At 50.9% G+C, this 21,570-nt stretch overlaps 10 protein-coding genes across 10 annotated transcripts; 6 read left to right on the top strand and 4 right to left on the bottom strand.

The window, feature by feature from the left end:
• Positions 1-103: 103 nt before the first annotated feature.
• COCSADRAFT_318175 (uncharacterized protein) lies at positions 104-2,932 on the top strand. Its single transcript, XM_007701420.1, has 5 exons — positions 104-400; positions 461-1,453; positions 1,501-1,892; positions 1,946-2,360; positions 2,425-2,932. Exons 1-5 carry the CDS (start codon positions 309-311, stop codon positions 2,714-2,716), a joined length of 2,184 nt encoding a protein of 727 aa, XP_007699610.1. The 5' UTR covers positions 104-308; the 3' UTR covers positions 2,717-2,932.
• Positions 2,933-2,972: 40 nt separating this feature from the next.
• Positions 2,973-4,259, bottom strand: COCSADRAFT_170937 (uncharacterized protein; the record flags this gene model as incomplete). Its single annotated transcript, XM_007701421.1, has 4 exons — positions 2,973-3,133; positions 3,210-4,023; positions 4,100-4,195; positions 4,245-4,259. The coding sequence occupies 4 exons, from the start codon at positions 4,257-4,259 to the stop codon at positions 2,973-2,975; spliced, it is 1,086 nt and encodes a 361-aa protein (XP_007699611.1).
• A 462-nt stretch (positions 4,260-4,721) lies between these two features.
• On the bottom strand, positions 4,722-7,119 carry COCSADRAFT_36465 (uncharacterized protein). The gene is made up of 3 exons (XM_007700983.1): positions 6,790-7,119; positions 6,188-6,697; positions 4,722-6,134 (listed from the first exon to the last, which is right to left on the bottom strand). The coding sequence occupies exons 1-3, from the start codon at positions 7,018-7,020 to the stop codon at positions 5,211-5,213; spliced, it is 1,665 nt and encodes a 554-aa protein (XP_007699173.1). The 5' UTR covers positions 7,021-7,119; the 3' UTR covers positions 4,722-5,210.
• Positions 7,120-7,429: 310 nt separating this feature from the next.
• On the top strand, positions 7,430-9,321 carry COCSADRAFT_170939 (uncharacterized protein; the record flags this gene model as incomplete). Its single annotated transcript, XM_007701422.1, has 3 exons — positions 7,430-8,588; positions 8,636-9,014; positions 9,066-9,321. The coding sequence occupies 3 exons, from the start codon at positions 7,430-7,432 to the stop codon at positions 9,319-9,321; spliced, it is 1,794 nt and encodes a 597-aa protein (XP_007699612.1).
• A 704-nt stretch (positions 9,322-10,025) lies between these two features.
• COCSADRAFT_170940 (uncharacterized protein) lies at positions 10,026-10,941 on the top strand (the record flags this gene model as incomplete). The annotated part of the gene is made up of 2 exons (XM_007701423.1): positions 10,026-10,689; positions 10,775-10,941. 2 exons carry the CDS (start codon positions 10,026-10,028, stop codon positions 10,939-10,941), a joined length of 831 nt encoding a protein of 276 aa, XP_007699613.1.
• A 226-nt stretch (positions 10,942-11,167) lies between these two features.
• On the bottom strand, positions 11,168-11,741 carry COCSADRAFT_160108 (uncharacterized protein; the record flags this gene model as incomplete). Its single annotated transcript, XM_007701424.1, has 3 exons — positions 11,168-11,224; positions 11,287-11,439; positions 11,661-11,741. The coding sequence occupies 3 exons, from the start codon at positions 11,739-11,741 to the stop codon at positions 11,168-11,170; spliced, it is 291 nt and encodes a 96-aa protein (XP_007699614.1).
• Positions 11,742-11,902: 161 nt separating this feature from the next.
• COCSADRAFT_318330 (uncharacterized protein) lies at positions 11,903-16,811 on the top strand. Its single transcript, XM_007701425.1, has 2 exons — positions 11,903-12,023; positions 12,074-16,811. The coding sequence occupies exons 1-2, from the start codon at positions 12,006-12,008 to the stop codon at positions 16,562-16,564; spliced, it is 4,509 nt and encodes a 1,502-aa protein (XP_007699615.1). The 5' UTR covers positions 11,903-12,005; the 3' UTR covers positions 16,565-16,811.
• Positions 16,812-17,922: 1,111 nt separating this feature from the next.
• Positions 17,923-18,072, top strand: COCSADRAFT_46425 (uncharacterized protein; the record flags this gene model as incomplete). The annotated part of the gene is made up of 1 exon (XM_007701013.1): positions 17,923-18,072. A coding segment is annotated over one exon (150 nt), but the record flags the coding sequence as incomplete, so codon positions are not given.
• Positions 18,073-19,116: 1,044 nt separating this feature from the next.
• Positions 19,117-19,806, top strand: COCSADRAFT_48684 (uncharacterized protein; the record flags this gene model as incomplete). The annotated part of the gene is made up of 2 exons (XM_007701015.1): positions 19,117-19,628; positions 19,701-19,806. Coding segments are annotated over 2 exons (618 nt in total), but the record flags the coding sequence as incomplete, so codon positions are not given.
• An 86-nt stretch (positions 19,807-19,892) lies between these two features.
• Positions 19,893-21,215, bottom strand: COCSADRAFT_160112 (uncharacterized protein; the record flags this gene model as incomplete). The annotated part of the gene is made up of 2 exons (XM_007701426.1): positions 19,893-20,459; positions 20,529-21,215. The coding sequence occupies 2 exons, from the start codon at positions 21,213-21,215 to the stop codon at positions 19,893-19,895; spliced, it is 1,254 nt and encodes a 417-aa protein (XP_007699616.1).
• Between the last annotated feature and the right edge of the window lie 355 nt (positions 21,216-21,570).

Below are 21,570 nucleotides of genomic sequence, written 5' to 3' on the forward strand. Positions count from 1 at the left end.
CCGTACGGCCACGTGCCTTAGGCCAAAAATCGGGCCTACAACACTTGATACTGGTACTCCGTCGACAACACCAGGTTAGGTTTCACCGTTAGTTGAAGGCCTTACCAAGCAGCACTATACCAGACAACGATTCATCCTACACCGAGTATTGCTCACAGCCTGGACCGGTGAAGCAAGAAATTTGCCTCGAGGGGTTTTTGAATGCAGGTGCAACCGGATGCAATCATCATTGCATTGCTTTCCCTGCGACTTTATGCGCATTGGCATGAACAGCCGACCATAATCATCTTGCCAAAACAATCACCGGTATGCCCACTGACGGCGACATCAAACTTTCAAGTGAGTCTCAACAAGCCCGCCCAGGCTTGCTGGCCAAGTGTGGTATCGTGATCCCCACATTGTGAGTCTTGGACCAAAACACGCATCTCGTGTGCACGTCTGTATTAACGAATGCATGCAGCTTTGTACGTGGCAGACACACGTCTCCAGAGGATCCAAACAGGCTGGTCATGACAGCTGACTCACCAAAGAAGAGAAAAAGAGTGACGAGCTCGCATCCAACACGAAAAGTGCCTTTTCATCCTGCAGACAAAGAGGCCCCTGATCCAATTCCTGATAGCCAAATGCAACAACAGCAAGAGGCACAGGCCTTGGCCAAGTTTGAACAAGAATTAAAGGATGCAACAGCATCAGAGAGATACGGGCAACAGAGGAGCAACCTTCTTCAAATAGAAGAAGACAACGCTTGGGATCGGGAAGCAAAGCCGAACAGTAATTCAACATCTGAGGAAGATAGAACGGAGAGAAGAGCTGCCATCATCATACAGCAGATTCGCGAGTATGAGCGCATCGTTACCTTTGGAAATCTGGCCTCGGAGTCGCTCCCGGATATTGAGGATCAGGACATGGGTGGCCAATATCTTACTAACAAAGAACGGATAGATAAGGACAGCAAGTTGTTTGAGATATCCAAGATGGTGCCTAAGGGGGGCCTTCTGCACCTGCACTTCAATGCCGAATTACATCCTGAAATCCTTCTTGTACGAGCCCGAACAATGAAGAACATGTATATCCGCAGCATTCAGCGCATCCAAGATGAGCAGCAGTTGGCCACAACCGAGTTGATCTTTAATGTCCTAGATCCAGACACTATCAATCCTAACGTTGATATATTTTCAATGGATTATCCTCTTGTCACAACTCCCGCCGACCTCAAGAAAGAAGAGTTTCAAAGGCAAATCTGGATGCCATGGGCAAAGTTCCAGGATGAGTTTGAAAAGAAATTTCCTGGCAAGTACCTGCACCAAGAACCAGAGACTTTCCGCGAGGGGCAGCCGCATCATTGTGGAGACTCGGCACCTCGTGCTCTACTAAGGCCAGCTGAGAACTGGCTAAGGTCGAAGATGGTACTTAGTCAAGAGGAGGCTTACCGGCCTGACCAGACTGTTAATGGGTACGTCTGTTACTACTTAAGGAAATCATTTGCTAATACCCACACAGGGTCTGGGCGCGATTCAACCAAGCCACAAGGGCTTTTAAAGGGCTTCTAAACTACAAAAGCGTCTACGTATCCTATATAAGCGATGCCATTGACCGAATGATTGAGGAAGGGGTCATGTATGCTGAACTACGACCAATGCTTTTAGACAAGTTCATTCCTGGAGATAGTGGAAAGCCAGAAGATCGTCTTGATAATGCCGCCCAGATGAAGCTTATTATTGAGGGGGTAGAGGCGAAGAAAGCTGAGCTAAGACAAAAAGGTGAGATTCACAAGTTCCCGTTCGGACTCAAGATCATATACTGCACGCCACGATCCATACCACCCAAGATGATGGAAAACGAAATGAGGGATTGTATCAAGCTCAAGATTCAATTTCCCAAGCTAATCTGCGGTAAGTGACAAAGATAAGTATAGAGACATGTTTAGTTTCTAACCCACATACAGGATTCGACCTCGTCGGCGCCGAAGACCGCCCCAACCACATTGACTTTTACAGAACCCAACTCGTCGCCTTCCAGGAAACATGCAAAGCACTGAATCTAGAAATTCCCTTCATGTTCCACGCTGGTGAAACGCTCCTCGACACAGGCGGCTCCAGCGACCCTACAAAATCCAACCTTTACGACGCAGTCGCCCTCAACTCGCAGCGCATCGGCCATGGCTTCGCCCTGATGAAGCACCCGCATTTGCTCGAGAAATTCCGAAAAACAGAATCTAGCCCCGGAATCTGCATTGAGCTGTGCCCCATTTCGAATGAGCTTTTGCATCTCTGTAGGAATATAAAGGAGCATCCTTATCCCGAGTTACTGGCTGCGGGTATACCTTGTACTGTCAATTCTGATAACCCATCTCTATTCAGGTAGGACTCCCACACACCCATCATATTCTCTAGACATTTCAGAATTGCTAACGGGATAACACAGTAACTCAATGTCTCACGAATTCTATCAAGTCATGGTCGGCGCGCCAAGCATGTCGCTGTACAGCTGGAAGCAACTGGCACGATGGAGCATCGACTACAGCTGTCTGAGTGCCGAGGAAAAAGTGCAAGGACACGGCTATCTCAACGAAGCCTGGGTGGAATTTTGCAAGGCTGTGGTCGACAGGTACGACATTCTGTTTGATGGGGATCGGATTGATGCGTTCAAGGCTGAAAAGGCATATCCGGCGCGGAAACGGAAGCATCCGGATGTTTTGAAGGCGCTTGCGGCGTGAAGGTGGGTAGGATGTGGAAAACGTAGTAAAATTCTTGGCTTAGAGTTCAAATACACTTATTTTTGTTTAACATGAAAAAACTCGTGTACGTGACTACCCTACTGAATCGTACGAAAAGAACGAAAAAGAGTACTATCATCTCTTTCCTTCCTAAAAGCCAAGGAAACACAGACACCAAAGCACAAACTTCAACGCCTTTCCTACTCCAAACACCCACTGCCTGATTCAAATATCACCCTGAAAAGAAAACCCACTCTCACGCCTTCCCCGTAACGGTCTGCCCCTTGGCTTTGGCAAACTGGGCACTACGCTCATGCGCAGGGTTAGGCGAGTAGAATTCATCTACGATAGGATGAATCATTACTGTTTGCTTGGAAATAGTCAGGGTACTATTTGTCGGAACTGTGACCCAATTATCTGTTTATATCTTATTAGCCTTCATTTCTATCTCGATTCAAAACAGACAAGGATAAATGAAAGGGATGTAACATACCGCGTTCAAACGTCAACGGCTCACTCGCCACAAGCACAATATCCGACCCCTTATCCCTCCTCTCCATGACATAATTCCTCTCTCTCTCCTCGCTATCCACAACACCACTGCTACTCCCATCATCGCTCCCCACCGACGCCGCAACACCGCGGTGAGTGTCTCCACCAAGTTCCTTCCAGCTCGTCCCACTACTAAAAAACAGACTCGCCGCCTCATCTTTCGTCGAACTTACATACCGCGAACAAACCACACTAACACCATCCGTGACCGCAAAATTCAATAAACTCCTACTATCCTCCTCCCCCACCCCTTGCTCGCCCACAACCTCCTTAATCAAGCCATTAATCCTCTCAATCGTCTTGAGCAGCGCCTTCCTGAGCACCGTATGTCCGAACCCAACACCCGGCTCTACTTCTTTGTCTGGGGAAACGCCAGCGTTGGCGAGGCAGTCGAGGAACATGGCAAAGGCCCACTCACTATCAGTGGAGCCGCCGACGACGTTGAACCATTTCTCGGCGAGGCTGAGGGCGAAGCGGCGCTTGATTTGGCGCCATGCGCCGATGCCGCCGTTGTGCATGAACATGATGCTTTTGTAGCTGAAGGGGTGGCAGTTGCTGTCGCTGAGGTTGCCTTCGGTCGTGGCGCGCACATGGGCGAAGATGAGGGACGAGGTCGTTTTGGAAGCGATGCGCGAGAGGTTGATGCAGTTCCACGCGGGGATTGTGGAGGTGAATACGCAGGGCGTGGGGCCGAGTGAGGGAGAGGTGTAGTAGCCGATGCCGAAGCCGTCACCATTGTGTGGGCGGCGGCGGTCCTGGAGTAGTGGTGGTGTTAGTTGGGAGAGCGAGATGGATGATTCCAAGCAAGGGGAAATGCAATGGGTGACGTACTAGTCGCAAACGTGAGTCGAATGATTGTGTGAGGATAGAGTGAGTAGGGTTGAGAATGAGTTCAGAGAGAAGGATATCATCTTTGCCTTTGTAGACCTGCCATGTGTTAGTTGGGTAGTACTTTTAGGTTTTGTAGCAGACTTGCCATAAATCTGCACATGGTGGGCGACTATTCTGTTCTTAGGCCTCAGTTGTAGTTGCAACTAGGAGTACTGAGCAAGGAAACCAGAATCGATATGTAGATGGCGAACGTGTGATGTACAGTGGTGTGCTGGCTGTGACGCTCAGGCGGTGTGTCCGCTCAGATTGCGCCATCGGGGCAAGGCATTGGACAAGATATTCCTTGTGCTCAACCGTATTCGCAGAGAGAATGGGCAAGAGACCACGATATCAAGATGCACAGGGTCAGCCCCATGGCATGCGACACGCGAATACACAGCGATGCAAACTAAAATGGCACAAAAGGCTGACGGCCCGGCGCGTTGCTGGACGTGCATGAATACCACTGGCGGGCGGGGGTGTTCGCTCACTACAACGTCCCCCCCTCGCCCAATGACGCACTACCTTCTCCCCCGTTCCCCCAGCCGGTGGACGGGCCAATCACGACAAAACACTTTCAAATGGGCAGCAAAACACCAATGGATTGGCGATAATAAATTCAGCTATCTGGCCGGCACGACTGAACTGAGACTATATATTTTCGCCCTCACACCCAAATGTCAAGAGCGCCTTTTGTAGAACAGGCCGCCCAGTCCAAACCGCCCCGAGCTTCAGACAGAGAGCCAGCCAAACACAACGCCGGGGATATGATGCGGATAACAAACATGGGAGGGTTACAAGACGGTGTATCGTAGAGGCTTCATAGAAATCATGGCGAAGTGAAGGCTGCGAAAACATGGCAACATTTGCAAAGGAAAACTCAAAGTCCCCGCAATCATGCCTCTTCCCCGGGTCACGTATCATATCGTGTATGATCTCAAAACCCTTGCAGGGCACTGGCAAACTCCTCTAGTCGCCCTCTCGTAGCTGACTAGGGTCATTGAGGGAGCGCTGCATGGCTGACCATGCCCCCTCTCAACTCATTGGCACTCATCGCGAACAAATCATTCGCTTACATGTCCATTGAGTCGCCTCCGTTGGCAAAGTTGAAGTTTTGTTGTTGCTGCTGGCCACCAGCTCCAAAGCCAAAGTGACCCTCCTGGTTGACCTGGGGTCCGCCCTCAGCCATGTTCTCCGCCTCACCCTCGTCGTCGGAAAAGTACTTTTCGATGATGTTGTACGCCTTCATGTAAATCTCCTCGTTGGCGTTGTTCTGGCACTCATGGATCTTCTCCATGCCACCAACCTCCTCGATGAAGAGAGCGTAGCGGTTGATGGGCTCGCCACCAGCACCACCCTCGCTGGCCTCCTTGTCCATCTCTCCAACCTTGAGAATATTCTCTAGACCGTCGAGGGCGACTTGGATAATCTTGTTGTCGGGGCATGCAAGCAAGTCACAGAGGGGCTTGATGCAGCCGCTCTGGACAAGGTAACGGATCTGAGCAGGCTTCTGCAGACCACCGCTTGTGGCGTTGGAAATGGCCCAGCATGCCTCCTTTCGTGTCTTGAAGTCGCCATTCTGGAGGAGGTGGATCAAGGGAGGAATAATGTTGGCGTCAATGACAGCCTGAATCTGGGTAGAGTTGCCTGCGGTGATGTTGGAGATGGTCCAGCAAGCCTCCTTGCGGATACCGTCCTTGGTAGAGCTTAGGAGCGACAATAGGGCTGGGAGCGCGCCGCAGTTGATGATGACTTGGGTCTGGACGTCATCGCCAGTGACAATGTTGCCGACCGAGCGCAGGGCGGGTGTCTGAACGGACGTGGAGGCGTGCATCAGCAGCTCAACAAGACGGCGGGGGATGCCAGCCTCGATGACGGCCTGGATCTTGTCGTTGGAGCCATCGGACAGATATGAGATGGCCCAGCAGGCGTCGATGAGGACCTCGTCGTCAAGCGAGTAGACAAGCTTAGCAAGCACGGGAAGGGCGGGCTGGATCTGCAGGATCGTTAGGGGGATGCAGGTATGCGGGGCAGCGAGATTCGACTCACAGTTTGCCAATCGGGCTGAGGGGTCTTGCCACGGCAGAAGTTGCTGAGGGTCCATGTAGCATTGCGCAGCATGCTCAGCTTGCGGCTGTCACCTAGCAGAGCAAGCAGCGGGCGGAGAGCACCCGCCTGCAGCACAAAGTCGCGGCATGCGGGGCTGTCTCCAGCAATGTTACCTAGGGCCCAGACAGCCTGCTCGCGCACATCTGGCTCGTGGCTGCTGAGCAGCTCAACAAAGATGGGCACTGCGCCCGCCTCGATGACGACCTGTGTCTGCTGTGCCGAGCCAGAGGCGATATTGGTAAGGGCCCAAGCAGCTTCGAATTGTACCAGTGTGTGCGGTGAGCGGAGGAACTCGACAAAGCGACTCACTACGCCCGTCTCGATAACGCGCTCAATGGGCGGGTTGCGCTCCTTGGACAAGAGCTTACGGAACTTGGTTGTGGCCTGGATCTGCTCATCGATCTGTTCCGAGAAGACGCCCTTTACCATCTGGGGGAGCTCTTCATTCAGCTATCGCATTGTGTCAGCCTCGAGCCTCTTTGACAAAGCCCGCCACAAGGGCGAGAGGGCAAGGCACGGCATGGTGGGGGTGGTATACGGACCTGGCTCTCGATGTTGCCGCCCTCATCGTCGCTGTCGGGGGCAGCGCCCAGTGAAGCACCGGGCTGGTCTCGTCCAGAAATACCACGGCGCTTGGCAAGGTTCTCTTCACGCTTTGCTCGACGGATCTCGACCTGTTGCTCTTCACGGCGGCGACGGAGTTCGTCCGGCTTGAACGCGCTCTTGGCCTTGAACGTCGTGCGGCGGTGCTCGGGGATGTATTTGTCGGCCATTTTCTGCAACGACTCGATTTGACAGACAGAGTGTTGAGTCGGACAAGTTTGCGGTGGGTCGGGTTTGTTTGTGAAAGGGAGTAAACTTTCTAACTAGAGGGGTGATTTTGAAAGCGGAAGCGGCAAAGCGGTCATGGCGCTAGCACCTAGCCTTGGCTCGAGCCTTACGCCCAAGCAACCACCATCAGCACCACGACGCGTCTCCTCATCCCGAATCACGGCTGTATACTCACCCAGCCCTCCAGTGGCCTGGCGGTATCTGCAGCACAAGCCAATGCGATACACACGACTCATCACTACTTTTGCAAGACCGTCCGCCTTTTGTGTAATTGCATATGTATTGACATGTGCCTGTTCTTTGACGGCCTAATAGCACGCTAAACCGCTTTTGGCACCACTCCCAGCTACCATGCAGTTGCCCAACGGCTTCACTGCCATCAAGGACGCAACATCAGCAGGTCAAAGCGTCAATCTGATAGGCATTCTCGTCGCTTACGATGGGCCAAAATCATCTAAAGGACTCGACCATGTTCTTTCCTTCACCATCCAAGACGACTTTGCGGACGCCTCTGCCAGTATCTACTCCTCCATTAATGGTCGCATATTCAAACCACCAAATAGGTTCCCTAAGATCTCTGGTCTTGGAGATGTCGTAATTCTTCGTAATGCCAAGCTTAAGCAATGGATTGGGCGTATGGAATGCATTGGCGACAGACAGTTCACTCATATGACCGTATTCCCTAGCAGCATGATTCCTGTCCCGGAGCTCAGCCATGCCTACCAAGCCGGCAGTCAAAAGCTCCCCTGCGATTCGTCTTGGGGGGCTTCGCAACCCACAATCCCAGAGCAAATGGCTGTCATACACCTGAAGCACGCCTCTTCTGGTTTAAGCCAGCCAATACGACAGCATGCAACGACGGCTGCGTTCAAGACCCAAACAGGGAAAAAGGACTGTTTGATTAAAGACTTGCAATTCAACACTTTCGCGAACATCCGAGCACAGGTTGTCAACATCTACCACTATCAGGGTCAAGTCGACTTGAAAGTTACCGACTACACTCCAAACGATAGCATGTTTTATTACGCCGACCCTGAAAAAGAAGATAGCTATCATATTGTAGATAAACACTGGAAAGGTCCATACGGATACCTGACTCTCAGCGTTACCTTGTACGAAGAAAACGCGAACTGGGCAAGAGAACATTTGGCGATTGGTGACTATGTTTTCATACGAAACATGAGAGTCAAATTGTCTGCCCGCGGCAAACTTGAGGGCGCAGTGCATCAAGACAAAGTCAACAAATCACAGGTCGACATACGTCCTTTGAATAGCGCATCGGAAATTGCGGAAATCGACAGCCGACGGAAAGAATACGAGAACAAGCGTGGCGGTGTAACGGCTTTCGAAAAAATACAGAGTGAAGCTAAAAAACCTTCTGCCAAAACATCACACAGCAAGAAGTCGGCCAAAAAAGAACGATTGCGGGCTGAGAAAGAAGCTGAGCAGCAAGAAATTGAGAAGAAGGCCCGTGAATGGGAAGTCGAACGTAGTGGCGTGAACAATAATAGTAAGACTTACGCCATCTCTTATTGATCCATACTGACCCAGACGCAGTCCGATGTGCTCACGTGGACATGAAGTCTTCCACAATCTCCGAAATCATACACAACCCTCATCTTCGTGTGCGCACACTTGAAAAGTGTAATGATTATGAACTTCCTTTTGTCAATTGCCGGTACCGATCTCGTGTGCGCGTAGTTGATGTATTCCCTCCTAAACTCGAACTCTTTGCTCACTCTCTAAACGATCCGAACTGGGCTAAGCGGTCTGAAAAGCAGCGTGCTGACAGTACATGCCCGAAAGAACGATGGGAGTGGGGATTTGTGCTCCTGCTGGAAGATGCGGAAGTACCTCGGGACGGTGTGTCTGAGAAGCTGCGTGTTGTTGTGAATGATACCTCAGCACAGTACCTGTTGAAACTGAATGCGCAAGAGTAAGAGAGCTTTAGATCGTTGCTAGTTCATGCTGATTGACATCATCACAGCCTCAAGAATAACCCCAAGGTGCTCATGCAGCTTGAGCATAAACTGTTCCTTCTCTGGGGAAACTTAATGGAGCTGAAGACAGAACTGAGAGCTAAAGGCTCCGATCTCCCATTACCTCCTGGTGATAACCGTTTGCAGAATAAGCCTTTTGACACATGCATAGAAGAGTATGGCTGCCAGGTACCCGTCACGGAGGACCACCCGTTTGGTTATCAGCGCATGCATAACCTGGCACTGACGACAATCATGGATTGATGTATGTATTCGCGTTGGGCTGATTGATTATTGGGCGAGATCGACACATCCGCATCATTATTTAATTGGATGAAACTAACTTTAGACAAGACCCTTGCAACGCATCCCTTGAGAGTTTTCTGCGTCACGGCGTCTAAGTGCTGTGACGTGCTCAGTAGCCACCGACTTTCCTTCAACTAGGGTAAGTATCCTGTGTGTTTTAGTTGCTGCAGGGTCCCCTCACCGCACGACTTTACTTGGTAAAGAGGGACACGTACCAGCTCGGATCGAGTAACTCAACCGGCTCAAGAAACGAAGTTGTACAAAACTCTCCCTATTACGACTGACCAATGTCCTTTCACTCAAGGTATACCGACTTAGAGCCATCCGTATTATGTGTGGGCCCAAGTCACAAAGGAGGCTAAAATGGCGTTTACCAAAATTGCGTGATTAAACGTGCTTGGAGCGGAATATGACCGAACCGCGTACCATCATCAATCAACACTTGAGTGACAAGGAACAACACACTACAATTTCCGGGGCTTGAAACCGAATATAAATATTAAGAAAGAATTGCAAAACCTACGTATCAAACGACTGGAAAGTAAAGAAACGATAAAGGTAAGTGTTGTTGGATGCTCAAGGCAGCATCCTGGCACCAGCTGTACAAGGGAAAGAAGAGAGGTCTGACAGCTCAACTTTAGAAAAAATATTCAAATAAAACCATGGGGAGTCCAGGATACACAATCGCTCTTCCAGCCCAAGCACCGAACCTCAAGGAACCGAATGTCAAAATAACAGAACTCCCTCCTACACCGCCTTCACCCAACAAATCCATCCCACTCCGCAGCATCACTCTTCGGGATCCAGCTCTCATAACCACCGAATTCGACGCCCACCGCTTCCAAGCCGCAGCCTACACTCAGCTCATCAGCGCCGCCGTCCCAAAATTTCCAACCCAAGCTCCTACACCAACAACACCACCCAACTCAACCCCCTCGGACTCCCTCATAACATCCCCCTACAACAAACCAGGCCACTATCTCTCCCTCTCCACCCCTCCTCTCCCCCTTCCCTCCCTCCTCCTCGCCGTAGCCCTAACATCCCTTCAGCCCACTCTCCCCACCTACGCCACAGCCCACTACACCTCCGCGCTAAACCTCGACGTCGTACTCGACGTTCTATGCGCACTTGTTAAAAGGGAGGGTTTAAAGTGGCCCGAAACACGGTTCTACGTCGTTGTCTTCAGGAGCAAACTCAAAGACAACATTGACAATGATTATTTGTACAAGTTGGATGAGGAGAGTCATGCGGAGGCGTGTGCGTCGGGGGGATTGCTGAAGTATTGGTTTGGGAAGAGTGATTTGGAGAGGAGGAATTTGGCGACTTGTATGTTCATTCCTATGTTCTTTCTTTTTCGGTGGAATTAACCACGTGATTTGCTGGAGATGATTGAGCTGACGGTTGTGAACAGGTTTCTGGCATAGCAGGGAAGATGCGTATCGGGGTGGATTGGGACCGTGGCATAAGAAGGCGCGGGCGGCGGGGAGGGAGCTGTATGAGCATATTACATTTACTACGCATTGGTTTACTGTGCTTGAGGGGGTCGAGGGGTATACATTTGAGGACCACCGTCAATGAAAGGTTTGTGGGAGGAGGATGTGAGGGGGATGTTCTTTTCGGGTTTGCAAATGGTAAAAGGGAATAGCGGACATAGATAGAACGGGTAAGGTCAAGAAGAACAGCTTTAAATTGCCCAGATGGTCTATACCATGTCCTACTGTACACTGCATACTTGTTATGCAGAGCTCCAAACCCACACCGAATGGTATCGATCAATGTCCCCCACTCGCACGTCAAGAGTCGTTTATGGCCGGATAACGCGGAGGCCGTCTTTCGAGGGTGCTGCTGCTCGCTTGAATGACTGTTTGGCACGGTTAGGACGCTACGTGCTTGATAGAAGTTGGTGCGTCGAGGGAAACTGACGTTGTCGCACTCTTCCCATGCCCTTCCAGCACCAAAACCGAGACCAACAAAGGCGGGCCATGCGCGTCGCTTGAAGAGGAGGACCGAGAAGATGACGCCGAAGGAGACTCCGAGACCCGAGCGGATGAGCATTGAGGAGAGGCAGCGATCCCACTGTGGACATGTGTTAGTAGCCTTGTTCGAACCCAATCTTGTGCTGCTTATCGGTGTGGGTTGGTGGTGTTGGCATGGGGCAGTCATCCGAGTCGCGTGAGAGCATTGTGCCCCACCATTGCATGCGAGGACATTTTCTCCAAGCACACAGACGCCCCAATTCGAATCCAGAGATTGCCAATGCCTTCATCACGGGATTGTGTCGGGAGTGGCTATTCTACCTTTTCGTTGAGCAGAGCCTCGCTCATGGGACGAGTGGTACGCGAGATGGACGCAACGGGCTGGGGGTTGTTTTCGGCCATGGCAGCGGATATATCGAGTGCAATTGATGGATGCAACGGCGCACTCGGTGTGCTGAGAGGTGAATGGGAGCGGCTCGACGTGGTGTTGATGATCTTCGCACGACAGCTGGGAATGCCGAACTTTGACGTCGCCGGCCCTTGGCAGGAACGACAAGGGTACGTCTGGTCTGTGCCCAACTTTTTTCGACCTTACTACCGCTGCTTTGCTCGACCACTATACTTCCTTTAGCTTTTGCAACTGCAAACGAGGAATGAGGTGACGAGATGGCGCCAATTCAGCCAGTGAGTAAGAGGCGCATATTCTGTCAAGAAGGTAGCTGACATGCGAATAGGCCTCGAAGAACGATCCTGCGTCGACCCGCCCGCGGCTGCAAGCCATCAATCAGGACTTTTCTGACCTAGACGAACAAATTTCCCAAGTTGCGCATATAATAGGCCTTCCCGACGACTGGGCTACTGTAACAGAGGAGGATATAAAGGCTAGAATAATACAGCGACTTGTGCGAGCAAGAGCAGAATGGGTTCTGCGCTGGATACTTGACAAACTAAAGGATGATTTGGAAGTAGGGCGCACAGCGCGGGGAAACTCGAACGGTTGGCAGCTTCTTGAATGGATGATTCAAATTCTCCCTGTTTCGAGAAGCGCACCTCATCTACGCGACGCCAGTTTCCCGAGCATTCTCGAACGAGCGCTTGTTGAGAACTTCAACAAGGACCCCACTGTGCAGCCTGCAGGCGCATCCGAGGATGTTCACATGAATGACGATTCCGAGTCGAGCGCGACCATCCGAGAAGACAGCAAGCCATCGAAGAAACGAAAGCGCGGAACTGTGCAAAGCCCACCCTTGAGAATGGCAACTCTCGATCCAGCAAAACTCGGTCATCTTTTTCGCGTAATTCGATCTGTCGTAGCCTCAATAACCGCTTTGGCCGCAGGAAACAAGGGAGACGATACTACCCAAGCGGAGCTTATGAAGATGGTCTTGAGGACCGATAGTGCGCAAGCTTCACGGATTCTGAGGTTCTGGCTCACGAGCGTTTACCAAATTCTAAGTACTCCTTCGAAAAACACACATCTGGACCACCGCTGGGCTGAATTCGTCGACCTCTCCCTGCCCTACGGAATCTGGAATCTACGGACAGTGGATGCAAAAGACGAGACTGGTGCTTCTGCTGAAGAATTCAGTACAGAGTGCCTTATTCCTACGTTGGATTTTCTTGTATACCTACAGGATTTACGCGACGGAGGTGTCTCAAATGCTCCTTCTTATGCCGTCAGTTGCGCGATTGCAGCATTGGACAAGTCATTAATTAGACATTTATTTGCACCTTCAAGAGCGGTTTTCTTTGGCGAGACCAGCAGTGGTCCTTCCTCGGGCGAAGCCCCAAAGCCGCGGGACGCCCAAGTGTTGGCCAGCAACTTGGAACCTCTGCGTGCGAAGCTCCTCCAAGCTGCGCAGATCGAGGATGGCGGCGATGTTCTGCCAACAAGACTTGCATCCCTGTTCGATGCAGTCCCCCACTTGTTAGATTTGGCCATCCGCGTATCCCCGTCTCGAACACCGAAAAGCAGGGCAATGGAGAAACCCTGGCTGCAAGCTGTCTTTTCTACACTTGCCGAGTGCGCGGGATGTTCACTAACGACTCCTCCGGAGTTCATTACACGCCAAACCGCTGTCGCTGCTCTCAGTGCTGCTTTGTGTGTGCTGCAAGTCCATGAAGTTACTCTGGGTCCAGACCTTGTCAAAACCATCTTTTGGTACCATTGCGGAGTCAAATACCCAGAAGGTCAAGAGAAGGAGGTGCACTGGTCGCTGATTGCATCTTTGATCGAGCTTGACACCTCGGTCTTCGTCATAGGATCGAAATCCGGCAGCAAACGAACACAAGAAGACCACACTGAGCTTGTCGAGTTCATTTTCGAGCAGATATCTGCAGTGGAGTTGAGTGGTCAAGGGTTTATCGATGAGAGGCAGGCCCAGAAGACTGAGATCCAGCCGGAAATCACCAAAAACACACAATTGACGAGAAGAGCAATGCTAGAGAAGGTTATCATCCCTCTCATGTCAGCCTTTGTACGAAACCGCAACTTGCTAGGCTTCATTCGCCGATGGGATGATCAGTTGATCAAGAGTTACAGGCATGGGAAACGCAAGGCTCTCAAAGATCGACAAGATATCATTTGGCAAGATCGCGCCCTCTACATTGCCTTGGCAGGTGTTTTTGAACAGTCTCTCACCCAGGGCCAAATCATGACTCTTATTCAAGAGCATGAAGTGCGGTTGGCGAAACTGAACGAGGCGATAGAAGCAGCGTCCAAAGAAGATGTCAAGGTCAAGAAGCTTGCAGCTTACAAGAACGCGGCAAGCAGCGCTGTCCTCATCCCCGCCTTCCTTCAATCCATTCGATCAGATAACATCGTCAAGGCACTGAAGTCTGACCTTCAGGCGTTGTTTCTCACTTATGTTACTTGGGTACAAGATGGTACCTACAGCTCCCACACACAGCTCCACCTTTCTTGGTTCACATTGTGCCAATTGCTAGATGATCTCTGGCCAATTAATATGCACGCTTCTTTCCCGGCACAGCAGGAGCTCTTATATCCGCTACTTGAGCAGGCTACCAAGGACATCTCCTCTGGACGCAGAGACAAAGGCCGAAACACGGACTCGTCCTCACGAGCGGCTGCTATGCTCTTCTGCTTCAACGCATGCAATCGTCTTCAAACAGTGCCTGGTTCTGAAGACGCAATCCGTAATGGGATGCAGAAGATCCTGGAGAATCTCTCTCCTATGCAGTTGGGAGATGAAGACGACAAACGCATGGTGGAAGTTTTCTGTACCTACTTCGTCAACCTACTCGAGCCTCTTGAGGTAAATGCTTGCCGCGATGCGATATACAGAATCTTGTCCAGACTTCCTCAGCTAGGAAAGGTTTCCAGCGATCTCATTTGCAGGTCACTTTCTGAGTCTATCGCCGAGAGTGGGAGCGCGTTAATTCAAAGTACTTATTCTGCAGCACTTTTGCAAGTTCTTAGACAAGATGCTGATGGTGGCATCTACACTGCAGTCGCAGAAGCCATCCTTCACATCAATCCTCTGGCGCTTGCTCGCGAACAGAGAAAGTCGATACTGGACCGTATAACTGAGCTTTTGACCTCCGGGAAATCCAATCCAGTTGAGCTTTTGAGCGTTGTCGCCCACCTCCAGCAAGTGCCGAATGCATCGGCACAAGTGTCAACCGAAGCCAACGTGCTTTTCGATATCGCGGAGCAACTGCATCAACAAGATGTGGAAACGGAAACCGTCCTACAGCTTCTTAGGGAGCTTGTTCACAAGACACTGATGCAGATTCTACCTAACCAAACCCAGCCAAAAAACAAGGAGTTTGTCATCGAATTCACAGGGAGATTGCTTTCCATCACCAAGGCTACGGATCAATGCTCATTAGCGAGGCTTTCAATTCTCCGAGCGACATCATCAGCCCAGAAACAGAACAATCTTCTGCATATTGAGCGATACGTCGATCTCCTGAAGAAGTTGCTCAGCAGTCCAGACATCGATGTGCTACAGGGTTCTCTGGATGCTTTCAACGATCTATCGATATCTACCTTGAGAGAAGCCAAATTGTTCGACCGTGTCCAGACTTGGCTCCGGACGTGGATCAAGAATGCTGTAGACCTCGATGAATACCAAGCACCTGACGTCGTGATTCGATCCGACGTCGTCGAATATGTCGCACGCGTATACAACTTGGTCACGAAGTTCGAGCTGTATCCTGATATGACATGGCTATTACGTTTGACGCTCACGCTTGTACAATGGAGCCCGGTTTCTGTGCAGAATGCCGTGTACGCTACACTAAAAGAAGCACTCGCACCTCTTGCCATTTACGAGAAGTTGGATCTGATTGCAGTGTTGACTGCTGATCAAAGGCCACCGAACTCTGCCACAGCATATCGCATCCTCAACGACCTTGCCTCAACAATGGACGACAAGCTTGAAGTTAATTCTGAGCTGAAACAGAAGCAACTAGCATTGTTGCCCAAGCTCTGTGCTTTGCTTGCTGAGTGCCCCAACTATGAGTCATTCAGCAGCCTCCTCAGCTGCATAGACACGATTTTGAATGATAAGCCTTCACTCGCGTCGCAATACAGTATCGAGTGCGTTTTCGGCGTACTTGTCAAGCTGACTTCGCGAAGCAGCCCTGCACTGCCCTCTCGATATGCTCCATCAATATTTTCAAGGTTTTGCCACACAAGTCGCCTGATCCTACTTGTACACAGGGGCCGTCTTGGAGGGCGCTTCCACCTCTTCTTGCCGCTTTTGCAAGGCCTCTTGTTCTGCTTGTTCATTCCAAATGCTAGTCGAAGCGGCGCACTACCTTCATGGTTACGAACCACTATAGCCACAGAGCCTGTACGACTCACAGCTGCCAATGCTTCGCAGTTCACACGGCTGCTCTCTACACTTTGTAACCCCCCGCAGTCTTCAATCACAAAAGCACACCAACATCATCAATCTCGCAAATCCAAGGATCTCAACGACCCGATCAAAGCAGCTCGTGAGAAGGCGAGTAACTTCTTGTATCCACTCCTTGCGTCATTCTGTCGCTTCCAGCTCAACGGAAGGCTGGATCAGAATGTGAGAGAGAAGTTGATGCCTGGCATCTGGGAGGTTGTGGGCACGGCGAGCTTGCACAGAGAGACTCTGGATGCAATGTTTGCCGGTCTAGGCAGAAGTGAAAGGGACGTCTGGAAAGGTCTATGGGAAGATTGGGAAGGGGTCCACGGAAGGAGACAGGTTGTCGGCCATGGAGAGTGAAGCGCTGCGTTGCCAAGACTACCATAATTGTCCACAGGAATATGCGGTAGATGGGATCGCGACAACTTCTATTGCAGTATGTACCAGTACAATACCAGGTGCAATATTCTGCTGTATTACCGGGAAACCCGAGACTCACTCAACGCAATCAAATTTATAATGTAAACAATATGGAGTGCCGATCTGTTTGCTCTCATTCCTCTCCTGCCAACCTTGCTATTGTCAAGTCAATTCACCTCGTCGTCACCGTCACCCAGTACAATAAACTCTGCGTCATCCTCCAACCAAACGCAACCGTGCGCTTTCACGCTGCCCATTTGATCTCGTATCCCTCCACTTAAACCTTTTTCAAAATCTCCCTCAACCCAAAGTCTTTCAACCCATACCCTCTGTAAAACCAAACACTCACATACACTACTATCAAAAAAGTGTCCACCTCATTTTCATCATCATCATCATCATCATCACCACTATCAACACTCCCAGCTACACCCATGCCACCCTCAATAGAAACCTCAAAATACCTCTACGCAACAAAATCCCACACCCCAGCCCCAGTATGTTACTGCGGCACCCCGCAAGAAACCACCTACCTCCACCCCCTCATCGCCTGCGCCAGCAAAAAATGCAAAGTGCGGTACTACCACATGCACTGCGTAGGCCTCACACACCAGCACCTTCTCAGCAACGAACCTTGGTTTTGTCAGGAGTGCCGACTGGCTCAAACTCTCACATCTCTACCGACGCTGCCAACACTGCCGCCGCCACGCGTGTGCGTTTGCAAGGACCCGCCGTATATCATGGGGCCCATGGTGCAGTGTGCGCGGAAAGCGAAGTGCGAAGTTAGGTGGTTTCACTGGGTTTGTGTTGGGTTTCCTGAGGAGGAGGGGGGCTGGGTGTGCGAGGCGTGTGGAGGAGGGTATGAGGAAGAAGAGGTGCCGGCGCCAGCGGCGAAGAAGGTTAAGATTTCCTCTGGTACGGTGGAGGATGGCTTTTTGGGTGGGATGAAGGAGGGAGGGGGTTTGGCTACAGTGAGCCATCACGATTGCGCTGTACATGGGGTGCAGCTGTGGGAAGATGCGGTGGCGTTGGCTGTGGGAGGGAAAAGGAAAGAGGGTGTGGTGGTGGAGGCTCTGTTGAATCGAGCGAATGAAGTAGAGGAGATGACGAAGGAGTGGGAAAAGAGGAGGGATGGGGTGAGGGTGCAAGAGTGCACTGCAACCGAGACTACGACACCAGAGCCTACTGCGCCAAAGTCTACGACGCCAGAGGTTACGATACCGGAGTTAACGATAGCAGAGTCTACTGTACCAGAGTGTGTTGTACCAGAGCATACTACACCAGAGTCTACAACAACAGAGCCTGGATACTGCTTCTGCGGCACACCGGACACCAACGACATGATTGCTTGCGACGGCAAGGGCTGTGCGACGGAGTGGTTCCATTTTACGTGTGTGGGATTGACGCCCGAGACGGTGCCGAAGGGGAAGTGGATTTGCGATGAGTGTGCAGAGAAAAGGGTGAGGCGGAGACGGAGCAAGGTTGCTGGGAGGAAGAGGAAAAGGTGAGGTTTGAGGTTTTTCGTTGAGTGAATTGGGTGGGAGGTGGGGGTTGGTATATTGCACCTTCAATCTTGCTCTTGTCGAATACGTCTGGATTAGGTTTTTTCTTGCTCTCTTGACGGGGGTGGGGAAAGGTATGAGTACTGTGCATATCCTCTGGTATCTAAGTATAGAGAGGTACAACCTTTGTAGTTTCTTTCTTACTGAATAGTTGCATCAAGTTTGCGCCGTTAATGGATAGTTAGTAAATATTTGACAAATATAGATTTCCGTCTGCTACAACGTCTTCTAAATTTAGCTTCATTGAGTTTGGTCATTTCCATGTAAAGAGAGGGAAAAAGAAAAAAGAACAGTCCTGATATCGTAGTGACGGCCCCACTCCTTAAAACATGGGTAACAGGCCTGTTCAGGGTCCATCAATCTCGTCTAATCTTGTATACAAACACTATCACGTGTCGAGTGGGGCCAAAATCAACATCCAGCTATACATACATCAAATCTGTTGTTATTTTCTCATAGTATTGAAACCAAAACCTGCGTTCAAGACGTACACCGTATCCGTACGTAAAAACACCCACTAGCCGCAGCACTTGATGACGTAATACCACTACCTATTCCCGGGGCACCCGCCGACCACGAGGTCTGGTTCGCAGGGACACACAACCGCACCCTTACCACGGCATTTGGCCTTGTCCCCTAAGGAAAAACAAGGCAGCGCAAGCAGTCGCAAGGGCCCTTACGTACCTTGTTCCCTGTCTCACCATGCTTCCAACGCCGTTGCAGCAACCTTCTCCATCATCATCATCATCCTCATCTAGTACTAGCTCCTCCCACCCAGCAAGCACCAGCACCAGCACCAGCGGAAGCAGCAGTACTAGCAGCAGCAGTGGCAGTAATACTAGTCAAAAACTCACAACCCCATCACCCTTCTTCGCGCCCCTACCACACACAACATGGTCCCCCACAGCCGCAGCCCTGGCCCTCACCCGCGACATCTCTAGTATGAACACCATCATCCTAGCTGATCTGCAGGGCCTCTCAAGCATCCCTCGCATCTACACCACGCTGTTCCACCGCACGCGCGAATTCGCAGCCACAGTGCGACATTTCGCCAGCCTCGTTGCATCGAGTTCGTGGGCCGCGGCGGCATGTCTGCTGGTGGACTGGGGCGTGCATGTGCTGCGGCATCCGGGGGTGGGGCTCGAGCGGTTTCTGAATAGTCAGCGCGAGAGTTTGTATTGGATTCTCGATGATGCCTTGTTGAGGATTTGTGTGGATATGTGGGATCCGCCGGGTGAACAGCAGCAGGGTTGTGAGAAGGGGGAGAAGGTGGTGCCGGTGAGGAGGGTGGTACCGTGGGATGAGGCGACGGGGCCGATTTTAACGGCGTTAGCGAAGGCGCAGGTGTTGGTGCCGCTTTGGGGGCAGATGGATGTGGAGGAGACGAGGAAGTGGGAGGTCCCTGTTTGCGAGGGTGCGCAGGCGGAGTGGTTCGAGGTTGGGTGGTTTCGGCGGTCGAAGCAGTTTCTTAGGGAGAGTAGTAGGATCTATGAGATTTGGAGGACCGTGAGGAGGGCGGGGAAGGGGCAGTTGCCTGCGGAACTTGCGAATGTAATCGTGGATGACGTGGCGGCGTTTGAGGAGTTGCCCTTGGAGGATCTGAGGGAGTTATATTTTCCGGCTGAGAAGAGAGTGCTTGGCTGAATGAGTAGATTGAAGAGATAATAAAAAAGAAGTTTAAGATAAAGCGAGGCCTACGATGTCATTCAGCCTTTTGCAGAATCCAAAATAGCAAGCACATCTTCCTTTCCGCCCATGCCCTCCATGGCTCCAAAAACATCCGTCAATGTACTTTCAGCCACCTTATCAATATCCTCTTGCTTCTCAACACCAACCTCCTTCAGCGTTCTGGGCAGCTCAAGATACCTGACAAAACCACTAACCGCATCCGCAAGATCCGATTCCTCAGCACACAACGCCCCATTCCAAATCTCTAGCACCCGCTTTTGAATCTCCCCCTGCTTATCCGACTTGGTCGCTGTATACCTTATCACAGGCGCAAGCATGATACACGACGTAACACCATGTATAACGCCGCAAATGCTGCCCAACTGGTGCCCAATAGCATGCGAAAGCCCCATTGGGATATCCCACAGAATCAGGCCCATCATCGCATCTCGAGCCCCAAGTTGGCAATTTGCGATACCTTCGAGAAGCTCAGAGTACTTGTCGTCTGCCTCACCTGTTTTGTAGGATTTCAAGCCGCGCAGGAGCGTTCGGAGTGCGTTTTCCATGTGAAAGAAGATCTCCTCTGTGCACTGTTTGTTGAGCATCTAGACAGAAGACGTAATATTAGCATTGTTCTTGGGGTTTTTGCTACTTGACATGGGAACGGAACGTACGGTCTCGACGCAGTGATCTACAGCGCGGATGCCGCTTGATAGCCAGAGTTTCCGAGGCGATGTAGCTGCTACTTCTGGGTCGAGAAGGATCAGATCCGGGGCTGCGTGGTCGCTGGCAAAATGCTGTTTCTTGCGTGTTTGAGGATTTGTCGCTGATGAATTGTTGTTCCATTCACTGGCCGAAAGACTGGTTGGCACGACAATCAGTTTGATGCTTGGGTCTTTCAGGCCATCTGCTTTCCCCTTTTTTTGATCAACCAGGGCTTCCATTGTTTCTATGTTGAGGTTATCCGTGGCAAGGTTGGCGTGCATCAAGCGGGCAATCTTGCATGCGTCCGAGTAACTGCTGCTTCCGATGCTGACTACACAATCTGCATTGTTCTCATATATTAATCTTGTTATATCCAGCACATCATCGTATGGGGAGTGTGCGCCGACACCAGACTTGGAGGCCACTGCAAAAAAGCCCAGTTTCTCTTTCAGTTTCTTGATAACATCGGTGTTCTCGTCCAGGGCTTTGGAGTGTACTATGATCAATCGTTGGCAGCCCCATGTGCCGATTGCATTGACAATGTCCTGGATGTATTCTGAGTTCAATGTCGCATTGTAGCCTTTTCGAGCGGGGATAGGAAGTTGTTGGATTGTTTGCCGTACGCGGAGGGAGCCTTGATTGATAGAGCTTGGCATTCTGTGTTCCTTATGCTAGATAGCTTTTTTATCGATGCACAATGTCTAGAGTTATTTGGACCTAGTTATAGCGTTACATACATAGTGGGGTGAATATGCTCTTGTAATGGTGTGCGGTGTGCCTGACGAAAGTCTTACCTCATACCTTTTTGATCCCTTACTCAGGCCACAAACACTGTACAACAATCAAGCATGAGACTTGTTGAGACCTCCAACTACATTCGAGCTAGACTGTTGCGTAAGAATACTATTTTTATGATGATCTTCAGGATCATCGGCGATTTTTAAGGATTACAACATCCTATTTTCAGTCGACGACGACCTCTAGTGATGGAGAGGATGTCAAAGAACACGT

The sequence above is a fragment of the Bipolaris sorokiniana genome (genome assembly GCF_000338995.1).
Source record: "Bipolaris sorokiniana ND90Pr unplaced genomic scaffold COCSAscaffold_6, whole genome shotgun sequence".
Classification (NCBI taxonomy): Eukaryota; Fungi; Ascomycota; class Dothideomycetes; order Pleosporales; family Pleosporaceae; genus Bipolaris; species Bipolaris sorokiniana.